This window comes from Sciurus vulgaris (genome assembly GCF_902686455.1).
Source record: "Sciurus vulgaris genome assembly, chromosome: 16".
NCBI lineage: Eukaryota > Metazoa > Chordata > Mammalia > Rodentia > Sciuridae > Sciurus > Sciurus vulgaris.
Genome location: NC_136477.1, coordinates 31601375 through 31625076, shown reverse-complemented (window position 1 = coordinate 31625076; position 23702 = coordinate 31601375). Strand labels below are relative to the sequence as shown.

Below are 23702 nucleotides of genomic sequence, written 5' to 3'. Positions count from 1 at the left end.
ATTGGGGACAAAAACCAAATATATTTTTTATTTGCCATACATTTATTTTGTGAGGTTGGGAAAATCTTTTCACAGAAATTAAATATACATAGTAAATATTTATGTGTCCCCACACCCCAGTTCATGTTAAACCTAACCTTCAAGCCAACGGTATTAAGAGGTGGGGCCTTTGGAAGGTGATTAGATAATGAGAGCAGAACCCTTACAAATGGTATTAATGTCCTGAGAAAAATACACTCCAGAAAACTATCAATTCCCTTCCACCACATAAGAACACAGTGAAAAGATGCCACCTGTGAACCAGATCTCCAGAAATGTGAGAAATAAATTTCTGTTATTTATAAATTACACAGCCTATGGTATTTTGTTGTACCAGCCTGAACAGGCTAATCCCACAGCAAAATAAATAAATAAACAAAAACACTAAGGTAGATGGCAACCTCACTTACATAGGTACAAAAATCCTAAATATTAATAGTAGCAAAATGGACCCAGCATAATTACAAATCACTAATGATAAGTAAACTATTTTTTCAGAGTAGAAACTTTTATTTCAATAGTCAAAAAAGTACAGTAAATTGAATCTATAATGATTAACATCAGGCATGCATCTCTACTTAATACTGCTAGTTTCTGACGGGTCTAAGTTATATAATTTTTTTAGGCACATCTTTGAATTTGTTTTTATCCTGGTATACAGTATAAGTTTACTTCTTCCTGTGGCTGCCTAGTAATGAGAATCATGTTTACCAGCCAGATTCCTGGATAATTCAAGGCCTCTAGATCCTTAGGTTGTCTGTTCTACCTTGAGATCATACTTTCACATGGCTATTTAAGTAAATCATAGCATAGGGAGGGACACAACCTAGAAAGCTGAAGTGTACTGTATGAACACTTCAAAGATTTTTTTTCCAGCACATGTAGTTAAATTCTGGATAAGGAGGCCCCCAGTTAAGTGCCAAATTACACTCTCCCACTGTTGTCTTTTCAGTCACAAAGATCTCCCTAGAAATGTGAAAGAAATTCACATAGAGATTTTACCTATGTAATCCCAACATCAAGTGATAGAAAGCAGTTCCACTCTCAAAATTATAGCAGTTAAGGGAAACTTGAGATAAAGCAGTCTTACATTCAATAATATGCATCTAATAGTTTTCTATCTGTCAATTATTTTTACAAGATTAACATTAAAAAACACAACCAAGTACACGTATGACCCCCAAACCCCACACAAAACAATTATTCTCAGACGACAAGATGTTCCATGAGTGACACAAGGTGAGGGAGCCAATTCCCCATAGTCAATTCTTCAACCATCCCATCAACAGCTCTTCCTTTCTTGAACTACCTTCCTTTTCCAAAAAGGTAATGCTGAGATCAGTCAGAAAAGCTTTCTGAGAAGACTGGCTTGGATTTCTGGGTCTGTTCCAGTCGATTCAAGATGAATTGGCTCGTATCAATGAAGCGTTCAACGCAGTTCACAAAACAGGCCTCAGATCGACTGTCCAACTTTGGCCCAGGCTTGTCCATGCATTTCTCCCAACAAAGTCCAGTCATCTGGTGCACCAGCTGCTGGAAGCGCTGCTTCTGAGTTTCCACCTCAATGAAATGCTGCAATTTTGGGTCCACTGTGTCTAAACTGGTCACTGAGAAAGAGGAGGAATCCATCCCAATGTGACCACACTTGTGACAGGAACTCCACAGCAACTCCAATGATAACTAAACTTTAAACACTGAATACAAAAATAATTGACATCAGAATAATATCTATTATTATTACCCATTAATGAGTAATATACTCATTAATAAATTATTATTACCCATTAATGAGTAATATACTCATTAATAAATTATTATTATTTTTCTTTTTGAGACCAAACCCATACTTGTCTTGAACTCCTGGCTTCAAGTGATAACGCTGCTATAATGCCCAGCTAAAAAGTTTTTTGTTTTTTGGTGCTGAGGATCAAACCCAGGTACTCATGTGTGCTAGGCAAGCACCCTACCAGTGAGCTATACTCCCAGACCCATGACTAAGTATTTTGAAAACAAGATAGGGTTAGATGAAACAGCTTGATATAAGAGAAAGTGACTTCAGTAAGATATTTCAGATGAACAGTCAGTTTCTGTGAAGATGATATCAGATGGGCTGGGGTTATGGCTCAGTGGTAGAGCACTTGCCTAGCATGTGTGAGACACTGGGTTCAATACTCAGCACCACATATAAATAAGCAAATAAAATAAAGGTCTATCAACAACTAATAAACATATGTTAAAAAAAGATTTTTTTTTAAAAGATGATATTGGAGGAGATAACTGGCCGTTGTCAAGTGAAAGAATGGGCTGTGTATAGTACAGCAGAAAGAATATTTCAACTAAAGGAAGCAGTTGTTAAGGCTCTTCAGAAGAAAGGCATTTGGCATGCTTAAGGAACCTCAGGAAATAAAGTGTGCTAGTGAGGTGTGACTGAGGCAAGAGCAGTAGCAGATGCAGTTAGTGCAATGGACAAACCTTATCATGTACAATCTTGCAAGCCATGTGAAGCATTTGCTTTATTTTTCCTAAGTGACATGGGAAGTCACTACAATACTGCTGTTTTGCATACCATTGGAGGGAAGACCAGCACCATGATATCTTAATCCATTTGTGTTGCTATGGCAAAATACAAGATTGGGAATTTGTAAAAAAAAAAATATTGCTCACAGTCTGGGAAGTCCACGAACAAGGCACTGGCAGTTCTGTGTCTGGTGAGGGCTGCTGTCTGCTTCCAAGATGTCCACAGGGGACAAATGCTGTGTCCTCACTTGGCACAATAGATAGAAGGGCACACAGGGAATGAAATAATTCTCTCAAGCCCTTTTATAAGGGTTCTAATCCCATCCACTATAACAGACCCCTCATGGTCTAATCACCTCCTAAAGGTCGTCTATTAATACTGTTGCACTGGAGTTTAAGTTTTAACACGAATTTTGGAAAGGACACAAACAATCAAAGCATAGGACAGATTTAGGCAAGAGATGGTGGTGTGAAGTGAAGGTAAGAGATGGACAGATTCAGGATTTATTTTAAGGTAAAGTCAAGAATAGACCTGGAGATGTGGCTCAGTGGTAGAGCTCTTGCCTAACATGTGGGAGGCCCTGGGTTTGATCCCCAGCACTGCAAAACAAACAAAAATAAATTGTTAATGGATTGGAAGTGAGGTGTGAGGAAAAAGAAAAATCAAGAATGATTCCCAGGTTTTTGTCCTGATCAACAGATCAACACTGGGGATGTAGAATCATTTGCTGGGATGGGGAAGACTGGGGAGTAAGAAGTTTCAGTGGAAAGGTTTATTTGAACTGCATTAAGTTTGTGATGCATACGAGGGGAGATGTCAGGTTAGCTACTGAATGTTTCTTCTTCATAGAGTTAATGAGCTGAATTTAAGACTATCTTAAGTTCCCTTCAAAAAGCCAAATACTAAAAAATCCAAAAAGGTACTGGTTGATTTAATAAATTAGAGGGTAGCCACATGAGGCCATTCCATTAATTTGTATCCAAGGCTTCATGTTTTGTTTTGAGACGGAGATCTTGCTATGTTGCCCAGGCCTTCCTCCCATTATTGGGCTTAAGGGATCCTCCTGCCTCAGCCACCTGAGTAGTTATGACCTGTAGGTGTTGCCACTGCAACTCGCTTAATATAATAACTTTAAACTGAAATAAAGTAGATTTTAATATTGTATGTATGGTTTGCCACCACTTTTAAAGAATAAAACATTATATACTTCATGGTAAGCTTAGAAGCAGATAGACTGGAATATGAACGGTGGCTACCTCAAATTTTGGCGTACAGTGTGGTCTTATTATTTTTAATTGTTATTGGTAATTTAAAATGTTCTCAATAATCATATATTACCTTTGTTTTTTAAAGAAGAAAAATCCACAAAGGTCTCTTTCAGCTGGGCAGTTTGCGGCTGGGTCACCTGTCAGGTGAGGGGCGTTCAGGTGTTCAGGCCAAGGATGCACCAGATGCAAAGGAAGAGAGGAAGAGTGGCGTGGGGGGCGAGGTGGGCGGTCCGAAGGGCAACGCCCCTGCGGGTCACGTGCTCGCCGGACGCCAATGGACGGCTCAGAGCCCACCTTGAGGACGGGGCGGGGCGCCGGGCTGGCGTCACCAGGACAACGGGCGTCGCCGGCGCCGTGTGACTCGGGGCTGTGGGCGCGCTCGCGGTCGTTCGGCCATGGTGAGTCTGGGTCCCGCGTGGGCCTGGCAGCCTCGCCCGTCCCCGCCCTGGCCCGGTCCTCGCCCCGCCGCCGGCTAGGCTCGGGCGGGCGGTGCCGGGGTTGCAAAGAGGCTGGGCCGCGGCCTGCGGGACTGCTGGGAAGGGCAGGGCAGGGCAGGGCTGGGCGGGCCTGGGGAGGGGGAAGCCTGGGGGTGCGGAGCGCCTGCCTGCGGGGGGCGACCGCGACGCTGCGTTCTCTGCCGTTGGGTGTCTGGGTGACATCCCGGACCCCCACCCAGTGGCCGGCCGGTGTGACGCTATTTGGCCCGAGCGAGCCCGGGAAGCCACACAGAGAGGGTGTGGTTTAAAAAAAAAAAAAGAGTATATGTGAATGTTATATGTATTCCTATTTACATTGCAAGCTACGTACTTCTCGTCTTTTTTTTATGCAATTATATAAACAGCACATAATATGTATTTCTTTCAAATTCATCGTTCTGAGAGATTTTCTAGCATGTAGAAATTCAAATTATAGTTTTGGAGAGACCCTTCTCTTTTTGTAAAAACCTTGAGCTGGAGGGTTTTTTGTTGTTGTTTTTTCCTGAGTGCAACATCCTCACTAAGGGATTTAATTAATCCATCATTAGCACATTGTAAACGTCTTAAGTCTTTACCTTTGCTCAATAAACTTGAGAGGTCGTGGGCATACCACCTGTCTCCATTAAGCTCTTTTTAAAACCTAAGCTTGGGGAATTGCCAGAGGTCGTGCCAGAGGTCTCCAAGTGGTGTAAAAGAAGAGAGGAACTAAACTCCCTACTTGGGTACATGCCCTTGATGTGGAATATTTAAGGGGATTAGTAATAGGAAAATGCTGAATTTTAAGAAAGAGTTTTTCTTTTACCCAGAGTGATTAGGTGGAGATTTGCTTATCTGCAAGGGGTTAGTGGAAGGGCCGATAAGCTGAGATGCAGGGTACTGCCCTAGCACGGTTGGCCTTCCCTAGCTGACCCTGTTTTTTCATAACTAAGCGGAGGGGTTTAGTGAAAGAAGGTGGATGGTCTGTACCTCTCTCACTGACTCCGGAGAAACAACTCCCAAGCGTGGCTGGCCTGTTGATAGCAGGAAAAAAAAAAAAAAAAAACTACCCACAAATAGCAGTAATGTCATCTTCATTTTTTGTTTCTTTTAATTAAAATTAATGGAGCTGGCAAGAGTTTTAGAAAGTGAATTTTACAGAAATCTATTCTAAATATTGTATCACTTTGCTTCTGTGTTATATGTGAGAAAATCTCATACAGTTATAAACAAGGAGAAAGGAAGAATATCCAGGAATTGAATTTTTCCAACTGTGAAGTCTTACATTTCTCCTGTTTCTATTTTCCTTTGCTTCTTCTAGCCCTTCCATTATGACCCACAGTCCACTTGACTCACTATTGTGAATTTTAGAGCTTTATGTATTCTAAGATAAAAACGTTCTACAGTATTTTTGTACTAGTGGTTGCTTTGCTGAACTTGGGAATGCTTTGCTTTTTTTATTTTTAAGCATGAAGAATTTAACTCATAGAAGGGATTACATTGATTGATAAAATGCATGGGCTTCAGCTGGTGGAAAGTGATTAGTGTTGGAAGGAGAGAGATGAACAGGATGCCTATGTGGTCCCTGAAACTGAGATTATATTTACTTCATGAAATGCTTGAATCTAAACCTACAATTTTAACAGTTGATATAAATGACTTTGCACATTAGTTTTGGAATTCTTATCAGTGAAAATTTCTCCATTTGTTTCTACTACCTCAATAATAATGACAATATTTGTGTATATGTGTGAGACATTTTTTAAGTGCCTTATGTGTCTCAAACTGTAGCAACCCTGTGAATAAGATGCCATTTCTCCACTTTAGAGATGAGGAAACTGAGACACAGAGGTAAAGTGACTTGCCAAGGTCACCCAGGTGATAATTGAGCCAGGTTTCAAGAGCAAGCAGTTTAGAATCTACTTATGTGGTCTTTGGATTATACTGTAATGTTCAATGCATCATAGGTTCTCTACTGTGCCATATATGTTTTAGAAGTTAGTTTTCTTAGGTGCAGTGGCACATACCTGTAACCCCAGTAGCTTGGGAGGCTGAGGCAGGAGGATTGCAAGTTCAAAGCCAGCCTCAGCAACTTAGCAAGATCCTTTCTTAAAATAAAAAACAAAAAGAACTGGCGATTGCTCAGTGGTTAATTGCTCCATGGCTTCGATCCTTGGTGCCAAGAAAAAGTTACTTTTCTTTACTATTTAGACTTTAAGGTTGAACAGTTATGAATGATTTGTATTTTGTTGTTTTTGGCATTGGGCTAGGCACTGTAGAATAGAAAAGGCATGCCTAACCTTTTTTATTCCTTGCTTAACAAAATTGAAGTGAAAAGGAATTAGTGAAGACAGGTGATTAGATCAGGGTTCATGCTCATGGCTGTAACAACATTGAGTTTCTCTTGTCAACTTCAGTTCATGTTCAGGAACTGGCATTTATTTTTGGTGAATTATAAAACATGAAACCTTTTAGATGTGGGGAATGAAAGAGTACTTTTTTTTTTTTTTTTTTCTAGGCTGGGAATTTAGTGGTAGAGACCCTGCCTAGCAGGCCCTGGGTCCAATCCCCATCATAGTGCCCAAAATAAATAAATAAATAATATTTTCTGAGATCTTTTTCCTAACAATTTTTAGATTTTAGTTTTATCTTCTATACAAACAGGAGTCAAGTAGTTGCTTATATTTTAATTCACTTGGAACAAAATATATATTGGAATATCTATTCCTTTTTACCATCAAGGTTTTGCTATTGTTTAATACTTTTTAAGGCAGGTCAATTTTGTTTTCGTTTTTGTTTTTTTTTTTTGAGTACCAGGGATTGAACTCAGAGAACTCGACCCCTGAGCCAGTCCCCAGCCCTATATTTCATATTTTCTTTTCAGAGACAGAGTCTCACTGAGTTGCTTAGCATCTTGCTTTGCCGAGGCTGGCTTTGAACTCACAATCCTCCTACCTTAGCCTCCAGAACCGCTGGGATTATAGGCAAGCACCACCACTGGCAGAGGCAGGTCTATTTTTAGGAATATATAACACTTTTTAATTTCCTCTACTTAGACTTTCTTCCTATTTTAGCATTTCCCTTTATTTGTAGTAAGGACTAGTCAGAGGTATTGAGGGAAAACTTCACAAAATATTTAATTATAGTTTTTCACAATAAAGTGGTATTTTTTTATGTGTGTGGTGTTGGGGATGCAACCCAGGACCCCATGCATGTGTGGTGGGCCTCAACAACTGAGCTATATCCCCAGGCCCTAAAGTAATTTTCTTAATTCAGGTTTACAAACAGTCTTTGTCTCTGCCATCACATGGTATAGTTAAAAGAATGTGTATGATGATATCCTATTAATAGATCATGAAAAGCCAGAGGTATCTATATATTCATTTTCTACTAGGTGGCTACGAGAGGTGGGGTGGAACAGGGAGGTCTAGGGAAGCAGAAGAGGGCAGTTGTTGGGAAAGATTTTGTGAACCCAGAATCAAGATTTGAACTCAAGTTTCCCAGTTTTCCCCTATAGTTATATTTCCATTGATTTTGTTTCCTCCTGCTATTTAGTTTTCTGTCCAACAACTATTTATTGTGTGCTGCTGTGTGTCAGTTACTGTTCAGGGTGAGGGGTATCCATCAGTAGATGAACAGAAGGCTCTGCTCTCATTGAGCTTACATTCTGGTTGCAGGAAGAAGATGATAAACAATTCGATAAGGTGGTGAAAGTGCTTTGGAGAAAAATAAAGCTGGGTAAGAGAGAAAAGGAGCTGCTTTTAATGTAGAGTGGAAAAGAGGCCTCTCTGATAAGGTGACACTCAGCACCTTGCCATGGGACTGCCTGGCTAAAGATCATGCCAGGAGAGGACACAAGTCAGATGTCCTGAGGCAAGAATGTGGCTTGCCCTTAAAGAAAAATCAGCTAAACTTATTGATTGCATGTGGGCTGGAATGACAGTTCAGAAGCCTGAGGAGCCTCGGCTACTGATCAAAGCTGCACTTACTTGCCAGCTCTTTCCCATGGGCCTTTAGTGAGCAAATGGGGGTAGGAGTTTGGAGACAGGGAGCAGAGAAAGAGCATAGAATTATCCTCCTGAGGTGGATGGTGTCTGCTGAACGATGAAGGCAGGACTGGAAAATTGTTAAAAATCCCTCTGAGGCACTGGAGGCCTTTACAAAGTATAAGACTGGGGCTGCCACAGGCTGCGGGTATAATAAAACTGAGAAAATTTCCTCTAGGCCGATCCACATTTTTTTTTTTTTCCTGTAGACAGGGCAGTAGCCTTTCAGAAGGCAGAATCAGGATAAGAGGGAGAGATCTCCCCAAGGCACAAAAAGCAGAGGGTGCTACTGGGGAGCAAAGACAACTCCTCAGTTGGTAGCAAGAATGTGGAGGTAGGAGAGGAAGATGGGAGAAGCGGGTATAGGTATCTCACAGTTCAGAAAGCTAGCAGTGACATGGTTAAGCTCAAAATCGAGATTTCAACATGCTCAGGATTTCATCTTCTCCTGAGGGCGATCCTGATTCTACCCTACAGTCATTTTAAGCTATTGGTGAATTGAATGTAACGTAGCAACAACTCTCAACCCAGTTCAACTATAGATTAGAGTGATCTGTCCTCTACCCTCATTCCCCTAGTAACCACTGTAGGTTGAAAAAGCAACTGCCCTTTACAGAGTTAAATTGAAGAAGGAGCTATTTTTTATGGAGGTAAATTACTGCTCTTTTACATACCATATCCAACATTAAATTATAAATTGAAACATGCAAAGAAAAACGTGACCCATCGTCAGGAAGGAAAAAAGACAAAAGAAACTCAGTGATGGCTCAGATGTTGAACAGCACAGATGAACAGTTAGAGATTTCCAGCAAAAGATGGAAACTGTATAATGAACCAAATTGAAAAACTAGAAATGAAAAAATAACAAATGAAGAACTATTTTGATGAACTTAATAACATATTGAACGCAGCAGAAGAAAGCATGAGAAACTTGTGAAAAGGTTGGTAGAGATCATCTATATCTAAGATCTGTGGGATAATATCAAATTGTCTAACATGTACATGCTTAGTTTCAGAAAGAGGAGGAAGACCAGGAACACAGGAAGTATTTTGTGAGGTCATTGCCAAGAAATGCTAACAATAAGGGAAGATATCCTGATTTATTTGAGAAGGTCATCAGGCCCCAAGCAGGATAAACACACACACACATACACAAAACACTTAGGTACAGTGTAGTCAAATTTCTTAAAAAGCAAATATTTTTATAAAACTTAAAAAAATTACATGAAGGAACAATAATTATTGATAATTGACATCTCATCAGAAGCAGTACCTGTCAGAGGATATATTAGCTCTTTATCATCATGATGAAATACCTGTGGCAACTAACTTAGAGTTTGTTTTCGTTCAGATTCTAGAGTTTCTAGTTCAAGATAGAGTGGCCTTGTGGCTTTGGGTCTCTGATAAGGATGGTACATCATGGTGGGAGCAGGTGTTAGAGCAAATGTCTCCCCTCATCAGCCAGGAAGTTAAAAAAAAAAAGAAAAAGAAAAAGATGATGATGAGCTGGAGTCCCATAATCCCATTTGAGGGCATACTCTAAGGATCTCCTAAGACTCCACCTCCCAATAACTCTACTCTGGGGATCAAGCCTTTAGCACATGGATCTTTGGGGAACATTGAACAGGCAAACTATAGCAGATGATGATGGGAGTACTTTTTTTAAAGTAAGCACTTTTAAAAAGCAAATTTAACCTGGAATTCTGTATTCAAAACAAATGAGAAGCAGGGTGTGGTGGCACATGCCTGTAATCCCAGCTACTTGGGAGGCTGAGACAGAAGGATCACAAGTTCGAGGCTACCCTGGGCAACTTAGAGCCTGTCTCAAAATAAGAAAAGGGCTGGAGATGTAGCTCAGTGGTAGGGCACTTACCTTGCATATGCATGGGCATGGGTTCCATCCCCACTACTGAAAAAAATTTTTTTTCTGGCAGACAAAATCAAAGACAATATATCTATACCAGACCTGTATCATAAATACTTAAAGAAATTGTGCTAAAGCAAAGTCATGATAAATGAAGCTCAGACCAGGAAGCTCAGACCTAAAGAAAGGAATGAACTGTAATCGGGAAGAGTGAATATGTGGATAGAAGGAATCTTTTAAAAAGTTCCTTTTCTGAATTCACATGTTCATAGATTGAGAGAATTAATAGTGTTAAAATTACCATACTACTTAAAGCAGTTGACAGATTCAGTACAATTCCCATCAAAATACCAGGGACATTCTTCATAGAACTATAAAGAAACCCTAAAATTTACATGGAAAGACCAGAGATTCTGAGTAGCAAAAGCAATACTAAGAAAAAAGAGCAATGTTGGAGGCATCCCAATACCTGATTTTAAAACATACTACAGAGCCATAGTGACAAAAACAGTATGGCCTTGTCATAAATACAAGCATGTTGACCAATGGAACAGAACAGAGTAGAGGACCCAGAAATAAATCATACATCTTCAGCCTGCTGCTTCTCAACAAAGGTGCCAAAAACATGTATTGGAAAAGAACAGCCTCTTCAACAAATGGTGCTGGGCAAACTGAATATTCACTTGTAGAAGACTGAAACTCCACCCCTTTCACCTTGTACAAAAATCAACTAAAAAGTGGATCAAAGACCTTAATGGATGGGACTGGGGTTGTGGCTCAGTGGTAGAGCACTTGCCTAGTACATGCAAGGCACTGGGTTCGATCCTCAGCACCACAAAAAAATTAATTAAGGTATGTGTACATCTACAGCTAAAAAAATAAATAAATAAATAAAAAGTAAAAGACCTTAGTGGAAGACCAGAAACTTGGGAACCACTAGAAGAAACATAGGGGAAACAGTTTAAGGTATTGTCACAGATGAAGAAACAACCTACAGAATGTGAGAAATCTTTGCTAGGTAGTCATCTGACAGAGGATTAATATCCAAAACATATAAAGAACTCAAAAAACCCAATGTAAAAAAAGGAATAATCCAATCCATGAATGGCCAGATGATCCGAATAGACACTTCTCAAAAGAAGCACCAATAAATATGTGAAAAAATGCTCAGTATCTTAAGCCATCATGGGAATGCAAATCAAAACTAGGTTGAGATTCTGTCTTACCTCAGTTAGAATGACCATTATTAAAAACTAAAATGAAAACAACCCCTTCCCCAAGTAACAAATGCTGGCAAGATTATGGAGAAAGAGGAACTCTTACACACTGTTTATGGGAATGTAAATTAGTATTACTACTATGGAAATCAATATGGAGGTTCCTTTAAAAATGTAAAAATAGAACCTACCTTATGATCCAGTTATACCAGTCCTGGGTATTTTTCTGAAGGAAATGAAGTTGGCATACAAAAGAAATACCTGCATAACCCTTGTTTATTGTGGCTTTATTCACAGTAACCAAAATATGGAATCAGCCCCAGTGCCCATCAACAGATAAAGGGCTAAAGAAAATATGGTATCCATGCACAATATAGTATTATTTAGTCACAAAGTATGAAACTCTCATTTTTAGGAAAATCAATAGAACTAGAAAACATCATGTTAAGCAAAATAAACTCAACACGGAAAGACATTGAATAATTTCTTTTGTGGAAACTAAACAAACAAACAAAATGGTCTGGGAGTATGACGCTGTGGTGGAACTCTATCTTGCTTGAGACCCTGAGTTTGATCCCCAGTGGTGCCAAAAAAACCCACCAAAACCTGAGACTGGAAGAGGGATTATTAGGGAAGTCAGGGAAGGAAAAGGGGGGAAGAAAGGGTAAGAAAAGAGAGAGTAGATATAAACAAAGCATAGTGTATTCATGTGTAGAAATGCCATAGTGAAACACATTAATGTATACAATTAATATGCTAATAATTATATCAATTTATGCTAATAATTGTATCAATTTATTTAAAAAGTACTTCATAATTTTAATTTTCCTAATATGTTAAGTATCTTTTTCTTATTTTTTTTTTTACAATTTGCTTTTTGAAAACATGCTTATATTGTGGAATTTTTTTTTAAAAAACTTACCTGCTTTTCAATTTGAAAATTTTTACACATACTTTGGAAAATTTGATATATTCCAGTGTTCTCAGTATTTTGTTTTCTACTATGTGTTCATAAAACTGTTTTTCTAAATAAATGAAGCTAATGTTAAAAAATTACCTTGTGTATTTGTCAAAATGTATAAAATATATTAAAACTATATAAAATATATTAAAATGTATTAACATTATGAACCGCTTAAAGCAGAAATAATAACAATATATTGTTGGGTAAATAGTATAAATGTGGCATATGACAATAAGTGTACAACAGATAGGAAGAAGTTAAATTTAGATTGTGATATGTTAAAGATGAATTCTATAATCAGTAGAGCAACTGTTAAACGCCCACACAAAGAAGTATAGCGATAAGCCCAGTAAAAGAAATAGAGTATATATTGCTTTACCCTGAAGAAGTAAGGAGAGGGGCTGGGGTTGTGGCTCAGTGGTAGAGCACTCGCCTAGCAGTGTGAGGCACTGGGTTCAATCTCCTCAGCGCCACATAAAAATAAATAAATAAAAATAAAGGTGTCCACCTACAACTAAAAAAAATTTTAAAAAAATAAGGAGGAGAGCTGGACTGAGGAACAAATAACAAATGGGCAAAATAGAAAATAAAAATGGTGGACTTAAAACTAATCATACCAATAGTTAAATTAAATGTAAATAAACCATACATTTCAAATAAAATCATTTGTCCAACTGTATAAAATAGGGCCCAACTTTGTGTTCTTGTTAAGAAAAACTGTATATGAAGGCATAGATCAAAAATAAAAAGAGTTGGAACTGGGGATATAATTCTGGTAGAATGCCTGTCTAGCATGTGTGAGGCCCTGGGTTCCATCCCCAGCTCTGCAATATAAAAATAAAAGCAGGGAAAATGTGTTATGCAAAAAGCATAAGAAAGCTGATATTGTTTTATTAGTCAAAATAGACTTTAAGACAAAGACCATTTCTAGAAAGAAAGGACAGTTTATAAAAAAGGGTCAATTGATTTAAATGTTACACATTTAAATATATACATATGTATTAACATTGTTAAATATATATGTACACCTTTTAACGAAGCTTTAAAATCCCTGAAACAAAAATTAAGAGACAGAACTACAATTGTGATTGGATATAGTAACAACTTTCTCACTATTTGAAATAACCTGTAGGCAAAAGAAAAAAAAAGTTATAAAAGATTTTTTTTTTGTGTGGTACTGGGGATTGAACCCAGGGCCTGTGTTTGCGAGGCAAGCACTCTACCAACTGAGCTATATCCCCAGCCCATAAAAGATTTGAATATCACTATCAACAAACTTTACCTAATAGGCTTGAATGAAATAATTCACTTAACTCATAACAGAATTTTAAAATAGCAAAATTGCAGAAATCAGTCTTTCCTTACCAGTCATCACTATAAATGCAAGCAAATTAAATTCACAAATTAAAAGGTAGGGACAGGCAGAATGGATAAAAACAAATTTCTCATATGATCCAATTATATGCAATCTATAAGAGATAGAGTGAAAGTAACCTAGAGTTAGTTACTGTACTAATATCAGATGAAATAAACTTTAAGATTGCTGAATGAGACAGGTGTCATTATATGTTGATAAAAGGCCAACTTCTCAAGGAACTATAACAATTATCAACATATGCACTGAAAGTAGAACCACAAATAATGTACAGCAAATGGCAGAACTGAAGGGAGAAGCAGTTCTATAGTAATAATTGGAGACTCCATAACCACCATCATAGCTACCTTTTGTTGGACACTTATATGTCATGTCTAGGTACCAGCCTTCTCACTCTCCAGATGGTCTGCATTCTTTTGAATACATAATCTTTGCTTTCCTAAAAAAAATCTCAGCTTGTGCCTAAATATCTGAAAAGTACTGACATTTTTTTCTGTCACTATGTCAAAGACCCCATCATCCTGAATTGAGGTCCCTCTCTTTGAGACCGTCACAGACTCTCCTTTGGTGACGGGAACACATATTCTACTTTATGGAATGAAGTATTGTCTGATTCTAAAATGGAAAAGCCAATTGAGATTTTTAAACTGGAAGATAAAAAGGAAAAAAATAAGACTAGGTACTTTGCATATGGGGTTTAATTAACAACTCTTTCAGCAGGTCCTTTCATGATCCCCATTGTAGAACAAGAAACTATGACATAAAAAATTTAAATGACATGCCTAATGTTACATACTTACATGGCAGTACTTAGATGATCAACTCTTTGGTTTCCTAATCACTTTTCACTGAGGAGGGGATTCCATTCTCTGACGTTCCTGATTCTTTGCCTTTACAAGAGCACCATGAGGAAAGCATTACTGCTTCAAAAGTAGAACATTCTAGTGTGAACTGTTTTCCCTACTACAAAATTTTCCCCCTATGTTCAGTTGAAATCTTATGACTTTGATTGGTCTTTGTAATAAGAGGAAATAAGTCCATCTTTCTGACAGCTCTTGCAATACATGAAGTTTGTCATGGTTGTCATTTGCTGCCAACACCAGTTGGAGATTTCAGAAGCATAACTCTTAGATAAGCATGGTGTGGTGACACATGCCTATTCTCCAGGTATGCAGGGTTAGGGTTAGCAGGAGAATTACCCATGAGTTAGAGACCTGCCTGGGCAATATAGCGAGAATGTCTGAACAAAAAACAAAACAAAACTGCAGAACAATAAGGAAATAGAAGACTTGAGCTATACTGTAAACCAACTAGATCTAACAAAGATATGTAATAAAACACTCCACCCCATCCCAACAGAATATACATTCTTCTCAAGTGTACATGGTACATTCATCAGATTAGACTTTACGTTAGGCCATAAGACAAGTCTTGGTAAATTTTGAAAGGTGGAAAATGTTGTCTCTCCACTGACCACGAAAGAATGAAACCAGGGAGTAAGAACAGAAGGAAAATTGAAAAACATCACGTATGTGGAAATTAAACAACACTCTGAAACAATCAATGGGTGAAAAAAAGAAAGAACATAGAAATACCTTGAAATGAAATAAAAAACAGCATACCCAAACTCATGGGATACTATGAAAGCAGTGCTCAGTGGGAAATTTATTCTTGTGAAAGCACGTTAAAAGAAAAGAAAGACATCAAATCAATCACTCTATACATCAAGGACCTAGAAAAAGATTAAATGAGATAATTTAGTTCATTTTATAAGTCTTACAAGAGCTTGCAATACAGGAGGCACTTATTAAATGCTAGTCTCTCACCACAGACTCCTCATTGACACTACTTTGAAAATAAATGGGGCCAGGGTTGTAGCTCAGTGGTAGAGTGCTTGCCTATCACATGTGAGGCACTGGGTTTGAGTCTCAGCACTGTATATAAATACATAAAATAAAGGTCCATTGACAAAAAAAAAATGTAGGGTACCATTTACAACACTTTCCATTTCTACAGTTTGGTGAAATGTGTATTTTTTCCATTTTTTAAAAGATGAGTCATATACCATACATTTTTACACACTTAAAATATAAAAATTAGTATATTTGACAAATTGCATGACTATCAAAACTGTCTAATTCAAGAACATTTTCACAACTCAAACCCATTCATTAGTAGTCTCTGCACAGTCTAGGCAATCACTGTTCTACTTTTTGCCTCCATGGATATACCTTTTCTGGACATTCAGTGTAAGTGGAATCATAAAGTTTGTCACCTTTTGTATATCTTCTTTTAGTAGCATACTGTCTACAAGAGTCATTCCTATTCTAACATCTATCAGTATTGCTGAATAGTATCCCATTGTGTGGTTATATCACATTTCACCAGCTGATGGACCCTTGAATTGTTTTTCTTTTTGGCTGTTATGAATGATGCTGTTCCACTCATACAAATTCATGTATTATTTGCATATAGAATAGCTTATAACTGGGTCTTACAGCAATTCAGCATTCAATCTCTTCTTTCTTCCTCCTCCTCCTCCTCCTCCTCCTATTCCTTCTCCTCTGCCACCACCACCACTACCACCACATAGGACCTCATACGTGCTAGGCAAGTGCTCTGCCACTGAATTACATTCACAATCCTTGACCTTTGCCGATCTCTCAGATTATTTTCCAAAGGGGCTACATCATTTTACATTCTCACCAGCAGTGTATAAGGGCTCCCATTTCTCCATATCTTGCCATTACCTAGTATCAGTTTATTTAATTTTAGCTATTCATGTGGATGTAAAATATCTTATTGTGGCTTTGACTTACACTTCCCTTATAATGAATGATATTGAATATCTTCTGTGTGTATTTTCATTTAGGTACCTTCTTTGCAGAATTGTTGATTCAGATTCTTTACTCATCTTTCAATTAGGTTGTCTTTTTATTGTTGAGGTATAGTTCTTTATTTTAGGTACAGGTACCTTGTCATACATGTGATTTGCAATTTTTTGTCCTATTTTGTGAACTTTCTTTTCACTTGAGCTCTTTTCACTTTCTTATTTATACCCTTTACATTTTGATGTCCAACAGTCTAGTTTTTCTTCCGATTATGTCCTTTGGATAACAGCTATGAAAGCATTGCATAATTCAGCAACTCCAAGATTTATGCTAGTGTTTTCTCCTAAGGATTAGAATTTTAGCCCTATTTATTAAGGCCTCTGATGCATATTGAGTTAATGTTTTTATATCGTTGAGGAAGGAGTCCAACTTTACTGTTTTGCATGTAGGTATCTAGTTGTCTTGGCACCATTTCTTGAAAAGACTCTTCTTTCCCCATTTAATTTCCCACAAATGTAGGAGTTTATTTTTAGACTCTTAATTCTATTCAGTTGATCTGTTAATCCTTATGCCAGTATTATAGTGTCTCAGTTGCTTGTTGTAGTTTGTAGTAAAAAGATAAAATTTTAAAAATTAAATTTTTGTTTGTTCTGTTTTGAGATGGCATCTTACTGTGTTTCCCAGGCTGATCTCAAATTCCTAGGCACAAGTGTTCCTGGTGCCTCAGCCTCTCAAATAGACACAACTATAGGCATGTGTCACCATACAGTGTGACTTTGTAGTAAAATTTGAAATCAGGAAGTTTGAATCCCCCAACTTTATTTTCTTTTTCAGGATCTATTTTTATCTATTTTGGTCTCTTGCATTTCCATGTGAACTTCAAGATCAAGTTGTCACTTTCTGTAAAAGAGGCAGTTAGGATTGATGGGGATTGCATACAGTCTATGGATTAGCTTGGGAAATGTTGTTAATATATAATACTACCAAATCTTCCAGTTCATAAATGGATATTTTTCAGTATATATCTTTAATTATTTTTATTTTTATATTTTATGGTTGTAGGTGGACACAATACCTTTATTTTATTTCTATGTGGTGCTGAGGATCGAACCCAGGTCCTCACACATGCTAGACAAGCACGCCACCACAGAGCCACAACTCCAGCCTCCTATGTCTTTAATTTTTCTGAACAATGTTTTTTCTAAGTTTTCAATATGGGAGACTTGTACTTTTGAATTTTTTCCTAAGTACTTTACTGATTTTGATGCTATTATAAATGGAATTGCCTTCTTAATTCACTTTTAGGTGGTTCATTTATAACATAAATTTGTATGTTGTATCCTGTCACATTGCTGAACTCCTTGATTAGTTATAATTGATTTTGTGGACTTTTAGAACTTTCTGTGTATAAGATCACGTCATCTGCAAATAGAGATTGTTTTGTCCTGCTTTCCAATCTGGATGCCTTTTTTTTCTTTTTATTGTCTAATTGCCTTGACTAGAACTTCTAGTCAATGTTATACACAAATATCTGAGTGTTGCCATTTTTGTGAAAGGATGACAGGATATAAAATATTTTCTGTCACTCAACATTAGGGTGTGCTGGTTTCATGAAATTAGTATCATCGTATTTGTAGGACAGTGATCAAGGCTGTTCTGATCCAGTATGAAAAACATGTAATTTTGTTGTTGTTTGAAGAAGAATTTTATAATTTCTTTTTTCTTTTAGGTTTTCTCAAACAGTGATGAAGGCCTTATTAACAAAAAGTTGCCCAAAGAACTTCTATTAAGGTAAGTGTAGATAAATTTTAGATAAAGAGTTCAGGTTGACTCAGTTATCAAGTTCCAAGACTATCTTCTTTCTCACTGAGTCCATAGCATAGAAAGACAGAATTAGCCTAACTGACTTTTTGTTTTTGTTTTATAGAATGCTGTTCAGCTTGTTGTTAAATTTTACTTGGTCTAATCCAGAATGTACTAAGTATGTACATAGCATTGGTCTGGATTCTTTTTGTAATGTGGTAAGTATTGTAATGATCTTCAGTAGGTGCCATTGTTTTGGTATGAGTAAATAATTGTAATTTAGTTAATGTGAGGAAAGATTAATGCTAAAATTATGAGTTCTGAATTCAGGGAGTTTTAGATGAGTGATAAATGGGTTTTTAAATAAGCACAGTTATGATATGTTCTTGCTGAATACTTCAAATGCTGTCGGTCCCAAATATTGCTATATTTTTTGTCAGTATACGAAATACATGCTAAGTGACACGAGTACTATAGAACAGGCTTTTGTCTTTCTTTCATTATTGAATATGCAGTAAATTTTATTTTGGTTGTCATTTTACCAAATAAAGCCATCAACCAGCATTTGTTGGGTATGGTAGTACATGCCTATAATTCCAGCTTCTCAGGAGGCTGAAGCAGGAGGATTGTAAGTTCAGGGAGACAGCCTCAGCAGCTTAGGGAGACCCTGCCTGAAAACACCGAATTAAAAGGTGCTGGGGATGTAGCTCAGTGGTAGAGCACTGCCTAGCATGTGCAAGCCCCTGGGTTCAATCCCCAGTACCAAAAAGTTAAAAAAATTGCTCACCCTGACGCACTGCAACTTTCTTTAGTATTTTGTTACACCAAAGAAATCCCATTTTAGTTTTGGATGCTGTTACATTTTAATTCTTTACAAATCGTTTATGTACATGATAATCTTTGAGTAACCTTTGCCAAACTGTCCTGTTGCTGATATTTCACAAAACAAACAAAAACTGGTTCTGTGATTAAATGAGTATGGGAAACTATGGGTTAACAAAACCAATTCCTTGAATACAGGACTTCTTAGAACCTTAATAGGCTAATGTGCGTGGGGATGTTCCAGGTTGGGTGGTTGTAGCATTTCAAACTTATTAACAATTGGACCCTCTTAATATTCCACAGAAAAAATTTTAGGAAATACTGACATACAGTAAGAGATGGACTAAATGATTCCACTTCCTGACTGTACTCAATCTTTATTAAACATTTTGGCAATGAGTGTGAATTTTCTTTAAATATTGGGAGTAATTCTTTGAGCTCTTCCAGAGTTCACCCAGAGTCACTGTAAATGCCAGATTACTCACCTTTACTGTCATCAGTATGCTAGATGTCTTACCTTGAGTCAGACACAGGGTGAGGATTTTGGCTTCTTTGTGGCAGTGATCATATTTTGGGGGCTTCAGAATATCTGCCATTAGTCATCAGTTGTTGTTTGGCACTATTGTTATGAGCTTGTTCTACTCAGTTAATAAGAAAATTAACTGACAAAGGATTGTATGAACATGATTGTATTGCATTCCAGTAAAACACATTTTGGATCAGAATATTCTTTGGCATTTTAGACCATTTTAAACTAAGAAAGTGGTGACAAAGAAGGAATGTATAGAAATGTATTTTTATCATACAAACCTGCAAGACCTTGATCATGCACAATAAACTGTTGGAATCAATGTGGCTAAGTTAGGGTGGGCAAATTGTCATTGTACAGTTGCAGGAGACACCGTCCACACAGACTGTAATATGGGTGGTGTCCCCTAGAGTCACGCAGTTTCCAGCCAAGTTGTGAACATTTTTCTAGTACAGGCATCGAGCTGCAAGTATGAATATTGCATTGTTACTTTGGGGAATCATAACCAGCCCAAGCAGTTAGAGTACTAGTAATTCAACACTAGGGTATGATTCAGCTCCACCCATCTCATGAGGGTGCTATTTGTGTCTCAAGTCTACTAACTTAGATCCTTTCCCTCCTGGTATAGTTAGATTTTAGTTTACTTAGCTGTGGAACATTTTCTGTCTGTTTATATCCCCCCCAAAATAAAATAAAAATAAATGAAATAAAAATAAGGAATTATATCACTTTCTGTGATGGCCTGATTTCTGAACTGTATTCTCAGGAATTTCAGTGGGGATAGATACTTGTGGGGTTTTTTTTTTTGTTTTGTTTTTGTTTTGTACTGAATATTGAACCCAGGGCCTTATGCATGCTGGTCACTTGCTCTACCAATGAGCTGTATCCCAAACCCCAAAATTTCAGTTATTTTAAAGGTCCATGATGGGCTCATCACTAGTAATAACTTTTGAATCATGTTACAAGGCTTATACATAGATCGATTTTTTTTCATAACATGTCTCTTCATAGGTTTACATTTCCATTCTGCTCTCACTTTGGAGCCTGTAAGGGCAATGTAAAATTTAAAGTACTACCATAACAAACCTTTCCTGACTTGGGAGTCTCAAAATTAACTCTAGCCAACCATATTTTTATTTTTAGAATGTTTTGCTGGCTTTTAAATCATTTCTGCCATTCAGTCACAGACTTTCAGTTCTCTTATTGTCCTTGCCTTGCTATCCTTTTTATGCAGAATTTGTAAGAACCAGGTTACCTAACTACCATCTTCTTCATAGGATAATTCTACAACAGCAGGTACATCAAAGTTCCCATCTAATGGTCCTTACGTCTTGATTATTTTCTGCACAGGTAAATGATGCCTTCCCTTTTATGGGCTTCCCTTTTACTTTATATTGTAGACTTGTATGACAGCAAAGACTAATATTCCTAATCTTGTTGAATCCCTTTTCACCTTCAGTCTCACCTCATGGATGGATGTGAGTTCTTTGAATTGTGATATTCTTGTTTGCTCCCAGCCCAGGTCATATTCTCTTCTGCTGTTTTTGGTTGCATTTGTTACCATCCTGTCAAGTTCTTGACTAGCTTTAATACTGATATCAAGAGAAGTCTCACCAGCTCCTTTGGAGCCATCAACAGGCATAACCTGGAATAATGTGCTTAATTTCATCTCTTTAATTTCACTTTGAATCCACTGAGAAAAATTAGTGTTTTCTCTTTATCTGATCATTTTATTGCTGATCTAAAGAATACTTAATTCACACATTTCTTCTATTACCCATTTTTTAGTTTGTTACTAAGTTTTTAAAAATTTTACTCTATCTAGCTTTCATTCATAAACTAAAAATCCTACAAGTTCTATTTTTCGCTATTACATAATCAACAAATAGGATGTAGTTTCTGCTCTCCCAGAGTAGTCAGTTATATAATGCTTAGAGTAGAACATTTAATTTGTTTTCTGTATCTATTGGTGGGTAGGATTGTCCTTACATATATTTGTTCACATTTTATTATCTATTATTTTTGGAGCTAGACTTTCTGGATTGAGATGTCAGCCTCTCTCATTCATTAGTATGTGATCTTAGTTAAGTTACTTAACCCTCTGCACATTAATTTCCCCATCTGTGAAATAGGAATAGTAATAGTTCTTACATGACAGGGTTATTGCCAGTTCTTAGCTTACCTGACACTAAATAAATGTTAGCACTTATTGTTATTATGTCAATTTTGGATGCCTGTATACTTAGTAAGTGCTATTTGGCAGTACCGTTATCTTTATTGCAAATAACTGATTAAACCAAGCTGTCCTAATATGGATATTAATATTTGCCTCTGCTAAAACTATCTCAATAAAGAAGCTGATTATTAAGTTGATGTAACCTAATACTTCATTTTATTAAACTGAATTAATTTTAATTTCAAGGGAAATTACTTACTACTATTTTATACTAGACTAACAACTACTAGAATTTAAACAGATTCGTGGTGGTAGTATGACAAATAATTCTTTTGTGTTATAAAAAGGCAGTCTGTTGAAATCATTCCCTTTTTGAAAAAGGATATTTTATGCAAGTTGAATATTGGCCTAAGTCTTGGATTATAAATTTTTAATATCAATTTGTTTGACCTTAAGTTTTAATTTGTTATGGTTACTTTCAGATGTTAATGCTGAAGTGAAAACATACATAAACTACCTCATAGGAGATAGCGAATGACTCCTATGGTAAATACTTCAAAACATTCTGAGAAGAAAAAACTCTTCCATCATAAAATATTAAACCACCATTATTTATGTAATTTTTTTTTTTTTTTTTTTTTTTTTTTTGTGATGCTGGGGATTGAATCCAGGGCCAAATGCTCTACCATTGAGCTACATCCTAGCCATCCTTTTTAAACTTACAGGGATATGTCACAGAATCAAATACTCACAGTGTTTTTTGACTTGATGAAGAAAGATTTGATTGCCCCGACTGAGGGAACTGAGTCTTGTAATTCTGGGTGATCAAGTATACAATTCTATTTAGTCAACAGTTTTAATAGTTGAGTTGGCTAGACTAAATTATAAAATTAGTAGTACATAAATTTTCAGATTTTTCTTTTCTAAAATTTATAAACCAATTCCATGAGTGAAAATAATTGCAGTTTTTTATTGAAATCATTAAGGTGCAGCCCTGTGCTCATGTGTAATTGTGGGATCCTGGCAAGCAGTGCAGTAAAGGGCTCCCTCTTGTTATGGGTGTCATTGAGTAGGTGTTCTTGCCTGCTGGTTGGTTTCAGCACTCCATGGACTTTTGCAAGGACTGGTGCCCCTGCCTCCTCCTGTCTGTGATGTCTACTGCCTTATATATATTCCAGGGCAGCCTAACAGGTAAGATGCTCTTTGGGGATATGCACTGCAGTTATGAGTTTAAACATCTATACTCCAATGAAGATTTTTCCTTTTTGTTAAAGAAGGGGTTTTTTGGTTTTGTTTTGTTTGGTCTTGTTTTTTTTTTTTTTTACCTTGCATGAGGCCACGTGGGACTGAATGAGCATGTGTGTTGAAATCAGATGCAGATGTTTATAGGCTTTTCATTTACCTCCATATACTATTATGTACAAATTATGGTTGGCACCAGAGTCCAAATCATGGCGGAAGCAAATTTCCTTTAGTCCATCTTGGGGTTATGCTGACAATGCCTTTGTTTTCTTTCTTTCTTTTTTTTTTTATTCTTTTGTTTTGTTTTTTTGTTTTTGTCTTCACTGAGATGGCATGAAACACCAATACAATTCCACAGTCAGAAAGGCTAGGAACTAAATATATTGTGTCCCCATGTTTTATCCTTGAAAAGTTATGTTAGAGACGTACTGATTTAAAAACTGTGAATTCATTAGCTACAACAGAAAGGCATGGCAAATTTGACTGTGAGTAGTAAAATATGGCAAAAATACGACGCCAAAGATAAGTTGAACAATGGTTGGTAGAATAATTAGGT

At 37.0% G+C, this 23702-nt stretch overlaps 2 protein-coding genes across 3 annotated transcripts in view; one reads left to right on the top strand and one right to left on the bottom strand.

Moving 5' to 3' along the window:
* Positions 1-497: 497 nt before the first annotated feature.
* LOC306645973 (mitochondrial import inner membrane translocase subunit Tim8 A-like) lies at positions 498-4009 on the bottom strand. 2 transcript variants are annotated; one of them, XM_079114242.1, is made up of 3 exons: positions 3896-4009; positions 3089-3156; positions 498-1733 (listed from the first exon to the last, which is right to left on the bottom strand). In XM_079114242.1, exon 3 carries the CDS (start codon positions 1666-1668, stop codon positions 1378-1380), a length of 291 nt encoding a protein of 96 aa, XP_078970368.1. In that variant the 5' UTR covers positions 1669-1733; positions 3089-3156; positions 3896-4009; the 3' UTR covers positions 498-1377. The 2 variants fall into 2 exon arrangements, with proteins under 2 accessions (XP_078970368.1, XP_078970369.1); XM_079114243.1 differs by lacking the exon at positions 3089-3156 and having other exon boundaries at positions 3896-3999.
* A 74-nt stretch (positions 4010-4083) lies between these two features.
* Positions 4084-23702, top strand: part of FBXL2 (F-box and leucine rich repeat protein 2) — a 95293-nt gene continuing 75674 nt past the window's right edge. Inside the window, 5 exon segments of the mRNA XM_079114241.1 lie at positions 4084-4223; positions 18304-18365; positions 18502-18595; positions 23005-23056; positions 23059-23095. Coding sequence (XP_078970367.1) covers positions 4221-4223; positions 18304-18365; positions 18502-18595; positions 23005-23056; positions 23059-23095 — 248 coding nt within the window. The 5' untranslated portion in view covers positions 4084-4220.

Bases quoted from the DNA above. Each gene is read 5' to 3' on its own strand.
- LOC306645973 (XM_079114242.1), bottom strand. From the start codon at position 1,668: ATGGATTCCTCCTCTTTCTCAGTGACCAGTTTAGACACAGTGGACCCA.